This window comes from Hakea prostrata, chromosome 3 (assembly GCF_041222555.1).
Source record: "Hakea prostrata isolate BN-2017 chromosome 3, UWA_Hpros_2, whole genome shotgun sequence".
Taxonomy (NCBI): Eukaryota; Viridiplantae; Streptophyta; class Magnoliopsida; order Proteales; family Proteaceae; genus Hakea; species Hakea prostrata.
In genome coordinates this window covers 51,524,370-51,534,501 of record NC_142602.1, presented here as the reverse complement: position 1 = coordinate 51,534,501, position 10,132 = coordinate 51,524,370, and the positions used below count along the sequence as shown (strand labels likewise).

The 10,132-nt window shown below is 41.1% G+C and overlaps 1 protein-coding gene across 1 annotated transcript; it reads right to left on the bottom strand.

Annotated features, from left to right (window-relative positions):
* Positions 1–9,475: 9,475 nt before the first annotated feature.
* On the bottom strand, positions 9,476–9,925 carry LOC149022441 (uncharacterized). The gene has a single exon (XM_089147626.1). It carries the CDS (start codon positions 9,923–9,925, stop codon positions 9,476–9,478), a length of 450 nt encoding a protein of 149 aa, XP_089003752.1.
* Positions 9,926–10,132: the final 207 nt, after the last annotated feature.

Below are 10,132 nucleotides of genomic sequence, written 5' to 3'. Positions count from 1 at the left end.
ATCCATGGATGGTGCTTTGTTGTTTAGAGGAAGACCGTGTGTGCCTGCAAACGATGAAGTTAAGAATGAAATATTGAAGGAAGCACACCGGTCGGTCTTTTTATCAGACACCGGGAAGCACCAAGATGTACAAGGACTTGAAGGAACATTTTTGGTGGATTGGTCTAAAGGCGGATGTTGACGATTTTGTTGCCAAGTGTGAGACTTGCCAACGTGTGAAAGCCGTCCGACAACCTCCATCTGGATTACTTCAACCCCTTCCTATTCCTAGTTGGAAGTGGGAAGATATCTCCATGGACTTTGTGACTAGCTTGCCTCGGACAAGTAAAGGCAATGACACCGTGTGGGTGATTGTTGATAGGTTGACCAAATCAGCCCATTTCATTCCTATGAAGATCACTCATACTCCGGATAAGCTAGCCAGGCTTTATGTGGATAATGTGGTTCGTCCGCATGGTGTGCCTTTGAGTATTGTTTCGGATCGTGATCCTAGGTTCACCTCAAGGTTTTGGAATAGTTTGCCGAAGGCCTTGGGAACCCAATTGAACTTGAGTACAGCTCATCATCCACAGATCGATGGACAATCCGAGCGGACAATTCAGACATTGGAAGACATGCTCAGATCTTGCGTGGTGGATATGGGTGGTAATTGGGATGAACACCTAGCTTTGGTTGAGTTTGCCTATAACAACACGGTTATCAAGCAACAATAGGCATGGCTCCATTCGGGGCTTTGTATGGTAGTACTTGTAGGACACCTTTGTACTGGATCGAGACAAGTGAAAGAAAAGTCTTAGGTCCCGAGATGATTGAAGCTACAAGTGCTATGGTAGATATGATAAGAGAAAGGATTAAGTCTGCCACTTGGTCGAGACAGAAATCTTATGCTGATAAGAGAAGGACCGATTTGGAATTTCAAGTTGGAGAGAAAGTCTTTCTGAAGGTCTCACCAATGAAGGGTGTGATGAGATTCAATGTTAAGGGAAAGCTTAGCCCTCGTTACATTGGACCTTTCGAGATTTTGGAAAAGGTTGGACCTGTTGCGTATCGATTAGCATTACCTCCGTCTCTTGCTGGTGTGCACAATGTGTTCCATATTTCGATGCTCCGAAAATACATAGAGAATCCGGAACACATTTTGCAGCAAGCACCTGAAGGACTTAGTGCTGATTTGACCTATGATGAAGAACCGGCCGAAATCCTGGATAGGAAGGACAAGCAGCTGCGGAATCGCGCCATTCCTTTGGTGAAGATTCGGTGGAAGAACCATACCCCTGAAGAAGCTTCTTGGGAGAAGGAAGAAGACATGAAGGAGAAGTTTCCTTACCTCTTTGGAAGCACAGGTACGCTTTCAATTTCGGGGACGAAATTTCTTTAAGGGGGGGAGAATGTGAAACCCAGCCCTAACCTTGACCCGGAAACCTTGTTATTTGTAGGTCCGATGACCCGAAGTAAAGTAAGAAGTCAGCTTTGGGCCATCCCCAAGAGAGGACTTGGTGTCCGGCTTTGAATCCATGAAGGTTGATGATGAGGTTCTATTTATGGAAACAGAATCCTGATGAAGATCTAATTAGTTGATGGACTTGGAGTGATCTCTATCTTGGTTTGAAGGCATTTCTACCTACTAGGTAAGTCACTTGACTTGTGTGCAAAACCTCTTTAGGTTTGGATTTGATCCGGGCCTTCAATTCCCTGTTTTGGCCTTGTTGTCGCATTGGTCGACCGATTGGTCGATCGGGGCAATCGACCAATCCACTCGACCAATGGGTGTCTTGTCTTTGGCAATTAGGTTGATTCTTGCTCTATTTAAGTCTAACCTCGAGTCCACTTCGTATTTGCTGCCTCCAAACCCTCTCGGAACGAACCAAAGACCTCTCGCAAGTCATCTCTCTTGCATCCTTGGAGTTTTCTTGGCGGATCTTCGTCGGAACTCTTCTTTTTGCATCAAAAGGTATGTCTACTCTCTCTTCTTCTCCTCCATCTTTGTTTTTCTTTCCTTTTTGAGTTGAGACAGAGAAGAGATGCTGCATCCTCTGTTGCAAACATCTCTGAACATGTTCTCATGATCATCCTAAGGATTTAAGGCTAGAACAATGGTCTTAACCATGATCATTGCAAGCTTTTGAAGGATTCATGATCAAACCATGATTTAATCTCTGTTAATTTCCTAATCTGAATTCTCGATCTCTTTGGATCTTCTTTCATTGATCATGTTAGTGGTTAATGGTTGTGTTTTCTTTCTATGATCCATAATCCATAGAATTCTAGTTGTTCTCTTCTACCTTACTATGTGTTCTTCATGATGCATGATAGTACATATATGGTAGGTTTTATTTCCTTATTTAGATTTATGCTTCTAAGCCTTATTCCATGAAGACCTATGCATGTTTTCATGTTTTCATTACCGAAAGCAATGATCCATCCTCCTATTGTTCTTGTCCTTGTTTTCTAATTCAAAATTCATCAAGATCCATGTTTGATTTATTTATGGTAACTTTTTGTTTCCTAATTTGGATCTTGATACCTTGATTTGATTAGTGTTTTGAGGTCCCCTATATGCTAGAATACTACTGATGTAGTCTACCCCTTGATTAGTACCCTTTTGAACCACCAAATTCGGATTTCATATCTCAAAACTCTGATTTTTTAAGCTATCGTCTCGCATTGGTCGACTCGATTGGTCGACTGGACCACTCGACCAATCCACTCGACCAATGAGTACAAAGCAACTCCAAATTGGTCTGCTTCGGATGTTTTGCTATATTTTCTGTTAGGGATCTTTCCTAATATGTTGTATATACTTGTTTAGGACCTTCTTCTCAAGTTTGCCAAGATCTTACTTGATTTCTTAGGATTCTTTGCGAGTTATAAAAGGTAAGGATGGTTATTTCCTTAATTACATAGATAGCATGAATCTAGTTTCTATATTTGAATATCATTAATATGTTTCTTAAATTAGATTCTTACAATGATATACTACTGTTGCATAACTTTGATTACAGTAGCATTACTTATTCATATTGAATTGATTCATGTATGATTTACTTACCAATGTTATACAAATGATTGTAAATATTGATTTCTTTCCATATATGGAGTTACCATATATGTGATGATATGAATTGATGCATGTGTATGCTTACGTATGGTTTGGAAAGGAGAGGTGTCCTTTTGACACTTCTGTCCTTGGACTACTACGGGAATATTATGGGATGTTTCCGGAGATGCCCTCTGGACACCTTCCTAAACTGTTGGATGACATATCTAGGATTGTCTAGTAGTGTTTGGCTAGGATGTCCTGTTATGTCGGACCCTAATCGGAGGGGTATTGAGACCGAACGACCCGTGGTAGCAATGGGGATTCATGGGCGCTCAAGACCGGTAACCAACCCGTGAGAGGACAGGAATCACATTGTGGGGGGCCATTTATTGGTAGGGTTGCATATGGTTAGACTTGGGCTCACGGGTGCTTAAGACCGGTAACCAACCCGTGAAAGGACGTGAGAGCTTCCCGTTTACCATATGTGGATGATCGATAGGGTTGGTGAGTCCGTAGTCAGGGACTATGAGGACTCTAGTGTGAAGGATACCGGAAAGGATCGTCAGGGACGAGGAATGGAAGTATCCGGATCTCGACTTGATGTAACCAAGTAGAAGACTTGCATTTGGCTAGGTATTACCCCGACATGCGCCAAGTACTTATACCAAATGGTTGTGAGAGAGTGTGTTGACTTAACCCCCGCCAAGGTTTGTCCCGAGGGATGAAGGACCCATTACCAATCGGTCGCCCGAGATATCTTAAATGGTTGGAGGGAATCCAAGATATCTTAAATGGTTGAGGATGTGAGTGGACTTTCCTAAAGAAGTACGGTGCTATGACTTAAAGCATGTCCGCCAATAGAGACCAAAGCATACATAGAGTTAGAATCATTCATTCATTGTTTGTCTCATATCATATTGCATTTATGTTTGTTCCGGAATTCTCGCCATATATGTTATTATGGATTTTAATCGCTTTACCGAGTTTCTTTGAAACTCATTCCTTTATTGTACAATGTTGTTAGACTATCCTGCAGTACGGAATACTATGACGGTCCCTATGAGGAAGCGCAAGGCGAAGAGACATATCTCCGGGAAGGTGATTGCGGTTACCACAATTACTCGAAGATCCCACGGGTGGTTATGCTCCATACGATGCTTAGTCCGACCATTGAGTGGAAGCGTCCTTGTGCTATCTATGAGATCTACACCTACAAGGATGTCGTCTACAAAGTAGAGAATAATTTAGTTACCCAATGTACTAGCTACTGGGATTAGCTTTTATCTAGTTTATTCTTTCGAGCTACTTTTCCGCTGGATGTAAAGTGGGATTTTTGCTTCACTTTACTTATCTGTTTGACACTCTGATTATATCTATTATTCCATTTCGTTTACGATTCATTCTTTCTTTATTGAATCTATGATTTATCTTCCGCACTCTTGTTATGGTTGTTCATGATTATGTTATTGTTTATGTGGGAGGTTGATCACTCGATACCTGATCTTCGGGCTGTGGATCACACTCTCGGGTATGCCAGATAGGGTACCGGCTGGGAGGGCGTGACACGGTATCCTTCACACTAGAGTCCTCATAGTCCCTTACTACGGACTCATCAACCCTACTGGTCATCCACATATGGTAAACGGGAAGCTCTCACGTCCCCTCACGGGTTGGTTAGCGGTCTTGAGCGCCCGTGAGCCCAAGTCTAACCATATGCAACCCTACCAATAAATGGCCCCCACAATGTGATTCCTGTCCTCTCACGGGTTGGTTACCGGTCTTGAGCGCCCATGAATCCCCATTGCTACCACGGGTCGTTCGGTCTCAATACCCCTCCGATTAGGGTCTGACATAACGGGACATCCTAGCCAAACACTACTAGACAATCCTAGATATGTCATCCAACAGTTTAGGAAGGTGTCCAGAGGGCATCTCCGGAAACATCCCATAATATTCCCGTAGTAGTCCAAGGACAGAAGTGTCAAAAGGATACCTCTCCTTTCCAAACCATACTTAAGCATACACATGCATCAATTCATATCATCACATATATGGTAACTTCATATATGGAAAGAAATCAATAACTACAATCAATTTGTATATAATTGGTAAGTAAATCATACATGAGTCAATTCAATATGAATAAGTAATGCTACTGATATCAAGACTGTACTACAGTAGTATAACATTATAAGAATCTAATTAAAGAAATAACTTAACAAGATTCAAATATAGAAACTAAGATTTACAATTCATGTTGTTAAAGAAGTAACCATCCTTACCTTTTATAACTCGCAAAGGAATCCTAAGAAATCAAGTAAGATCTTGACAAACTTGAGAAGAAGGTCCTAAACAAGTGTATACAACATATTAGGAAAGATCCTAACAGAAAAGATACCAAAACATCCAAAACAGACCAATTTGGAGTTCTTTGTACTCATTGGTCGAGTGGATTGGTCGACTGGTCCAGTCAACCAATCAGTCGACCAATGCAGACAGTAGCCTATAAAATCAGAGTTTTGAGAGATAAAATTCGAATTTGGTGGTTCAAAAGGGTACTAATCAAGGGGTAAACTACATTAGTAGTATCCTAACATATAGGGGATCTCAAAACACTAATCAAATCAAGTCATCAAGATACAAATTAGGAAACAAAAAGTTACCATAATTAGATCAATCATGGTTCTTGAAGAATTCAAGATAGAAATCAAAGACAAGAACAATAGGAGAATGGATCATTGATTCAGGTAAAGGTATCATGAAAAGCATACTTAGATCTTCAAGAAAATAGGCCTAAGAGCATAAATCTAAATAAGGAAACAAAACCTACCATATATGTAACTATCATGATTTATGAAGAAAACATGGTATGGTAGAAGAGAAACAACTAGAGATTGATAGATCATGGATCATGAAAAGAAAACACAGCAATTGACTACTAACATGATCAATATAGTAGATCCAAGGAGATCAGAATTCAAATCAAAAGATAAACAAAGACTAGATCATGGTTTGATCATGATTCCTTCAAAAGCTTGCAATGATCATGGTTAAGATCATTGCATTAGCCATTAATCCTTAGGAAGATAATGAGAGACAAGTCCAGAGATGTTTGCAACAGAGAATGCAGCATCTCCTCTACTGTCTCAACTCAAAAAGGAAAGAAAAACAGAGATGGAGGAGAAGAAGAGAGTGTAGACATACCTTTGATGCAAAAGGAAGAGTTTTGACGAAGATCCATCAAGAAAATCACCAAGGATGCAAGGGAGATGACTTGCAGAGGTCTTTGGTTCTTTCCAAAGAGTTTGGAGGCAGAAAATACGAAGTAGACTCGAGATTGGACTTAAATAGAGCAAACAAGACCTAATTGCCAAAGACAGCACTCATTGGTCGAGTGGATTAGTCGACTAGTCCAGTCGACCAATCAGTCGACCAATGCAGACAGCAATTCCAAAACAGGGAATTGAAGACCCAGATCAAATCCAATCCTAAAGGGGTTTTGCACACATATCAAGTGACTTACCTAATAGGTAGAAATGCCTTCAAACCATGATAAAGAGCACTCCAAGTCCATCAACTAATCCGATCTTCATCAAGATTCAGTTTCCATAAATAGAACTTCATCATCAACTCTCATGGATTCAAAGCTAGACACCAAGTCCTCCACTGGGATGGCCCAAAGCTGACTTCTTACTTTACTTCGGGTCACTGGACCTACAAATAACAAGGTTTTCGGGTCAAGGTTAGGGCTGGGTTTTACACTGCATCCCTCAGGACAATCCATGGCTGGGGTTTAAGTCACCGCTCTCTCACATCACCATTTGGTATAAGTATTGGCGCTTATCACGGTAAAGCCTAGCCTAATGCAAGTCATCTACTCAGTCGTATCAAGTCAGATCCGGCTACTTCCCCTATGGCTACAACCAACTCGGACTACGGACTCATCAACCCTATTGGTCATCCACAAATAATAGACGAGAAGCTCTCACGTCCTCTCACGTATTGGTTACCGGTCTTGAGCGCCCGTGAGCCCAAGTCTAGCTATTTGCAACCCTACCAGTAAATGGCCTCTAACGAGTATCCGCAATGTGATCTATGTCCTCTCACGGATATGACTCACCGGTCTTGAGCTCCCACAAATCCACATTCCTACCACGGGTCGTTCAGTCTCAATACCCTTCCGATTCGGGTCTGATACAACAAGGACATCCTAGCTAACAACAGTAGACAAGTCCTATGTATGACATCCAATAATCCGGGAAAGCGGCAATGGGCATCATTGGAAACATCCCATACTATTCCCTCCGATGTCCAAGGACAGAAATGTCAAAAGGACATTCCTCAATCCCAAATCATACCTATCCAATCACATTCCCAATTCCATCAGATCATACATAAATGATACTTCATCATATCGAAAGATATATATCATAACATGACTCAATCACTTATGTAATTAACAAGAATGAATAATCATAATAAAAAAAGAGTATATAAACATGGTACTACTGTCTTGAAATACATACAGCAATCATATGATGTTAAGAATACAACAAGGAAGGTGAATCTACTAAGTTTCCAACATAGAGGCAAGATTCACATAATTCGTGTAATTATGATAATTACCGTCCTTACCTTAAATCGAATTGAGGATAATCCAAAGATCAATTAGAATGGTCCCAAGATTAGTACTTGCACCCTAGACAATCATAGATGCAATATCAGAAGAAGAATCAAGCAAATCGGAGGTCAAACGGATCAAATCAGGCAAATGCAGCAAAGTTGTGTTCAGCTGGTCGACTTGCTGGTTGAGTGACTCGATCGACCAAGTGAACATTAATGGGGCTGAAATGAGATTTTTATCCGAAACCTAGCTTTCGGGACTCGGATCACTCTGAAATTTGAAAGGAATGTTAGGTACAGTAAATGAAGACTATTTAGCAAAGATTTAACATCAATCAATGGTCAAATTAAGAATCTCCAAATTGAAACCCTAGCTTCAAAATGCTAAGCATCATGTTCTTCAATGAAACCAATTGCAAATGTAAGGAGAATTAGGGAATCAATTAAGGGAGTGATGAACAATAGATTAGAATCAATTACTAACATAAAATCAGACTTAGTATGCTATAGAAATCAGTTTAGTAGATGAAATCATGTTGCTATAAAGAAAATCATGAGAATGCAAGGTTAAGAATCAATATAGGGAGCACAACATTGATAGAGTGAGAGGGGTTTATACAAATGCAAGGAGAGAAACAAAGAAGAGGTGGTTGCAAGGTTGCAACACCATATTCATAGTCTCAACAACAAAAAAGAGAAGAGGTCAGAGTAGATTAGAGAGAGAATGAGAGATGACATACCTTGTAGAAGAAATTTGAGTAGAGAAGCAGTGATTCTTGTAAGAATACTTCACCACTACCAAGGAGAGGTCTAAGGAGGCTCTTTCCATTTTCTCAGGAGGCTCTAGGAATAGAATAGGGTTCTAACTACGAGGTTCCCTTAAGTAAGGCATAAAATAATCCAAAAATCATTATTTTCGTATTTAATAACCAGCTGGTTGACTGGCCCAGTCAACCAACCAGTCGACCAAGCAAGAATAGCAACTTCAGAGAGGGAATTGGAAGGTCAGGTCAACTCAAATTCACTTAGGCTTTCTCCTATAACTCAATCAACAAGTCTAGATCAGAGAATTACCTTCGAATCAAGTTCGGAAGTGCATTAGGTACATCAACTAATCTCCCCCTCTTCAAGGTGCAGCTTCTTACCAAACATTGACAGTGCATCCAAGTAAGGGGCACCATCATCAATGTCCATGGGTTCGGAATCAAACACCATGTCTTCTACTGAGAGGGCCCACAGATCTTTCCTTCCTCCACTTCGGGTCTTCGGACCTACAAACATCAAGGATTCCGGGTCAGGGTTAGGGTTAGGCTAGGGCTGGATTTCACAACATTGATTGCAGGACTGATCGTATCTCATGGCATCTTCTTGTATCTTGGGCCAATATTACCCGTACAAGAGGATCTTATGTGCTAACGCTCGACTGCCCATATGTGCTTCGCAAATTCCTTTGTGAACCTCTGCCAAGGCAGTTTCGGCTCATTCTGGTCCAACACACCTAAGTAATGGTCCAGAAAAGGACCTTTGGTAGAGCCTCCTATTCGGAATGGTGTGTCTTGCCACCCGGACTCTAATGGATCGAGCTTTTTTTGAATCTTTGGGAAGTTTGTTATCTCAAATGTACTCCACGATCGAGTCCATCCAAGATCTTTTTCTTTCTATATAGGATACCTCGTTCGCCCTAGCACTTGAGAAGCACAATTCCTCGATATAGACTGATGGTCCTAGGGTCTTTTCCTTAGCGTTGGCCAACCTTGAAAATTCATCTGCTATAGTGCTTTCCTTCCTAGGTATCTGACATACCTTAACATCTCAGAATTCTTTTTGGAGATTACGAATCAACTCTTGGTACTTCTGTAGTTGAGGATCTTTTATTCCATACTCTCCTTCTACTTGGTTGACTATGAGTTGTGAATCACTATATAGAGTCATGTCTGCTACTGCTAGAGCTTTAGCGAGTCGAAGCCCAAGAACGAAAGCCTCATATTCTGCTTCGTTGTTACTTGCCTCAAATCCAAACCTTAGAGCGTATCGAATAAGAAATCCCCTTGGACTCTTCAATAAGACGCCTGCCCCCGATCCGTATTTGCTGCTAGAACCGTCGACATAAATATGCCACATGTTCGAGAGTGTTGATTGGTTTTCTTCCTCGATCGGGGTTGTTGACTCTACTATAAAGTCGGCCAAGGCCTGTGCTTTAATAGCGGTCTGGGGTTTGAAGTCCACCTGGAATTCTCCCAGCTCTACCGACCATGCCACCATTCTTCCAGATAAATCAAGTTTAAATAAAACCATTTTGAGAGGAAAATTAGTCAATACCTTAATCACATGAGCTTGGAAGTATGGTCTTAGCTTTCGAGCCACTATCATAAGCGCCAGAGCTTGCTTCTCAATCACCAAATATCTTGTTTCTGTGTCCAAGAGTACGTGACTGACATAATATATAGGCCACTACTTCTTTTCCCTTTC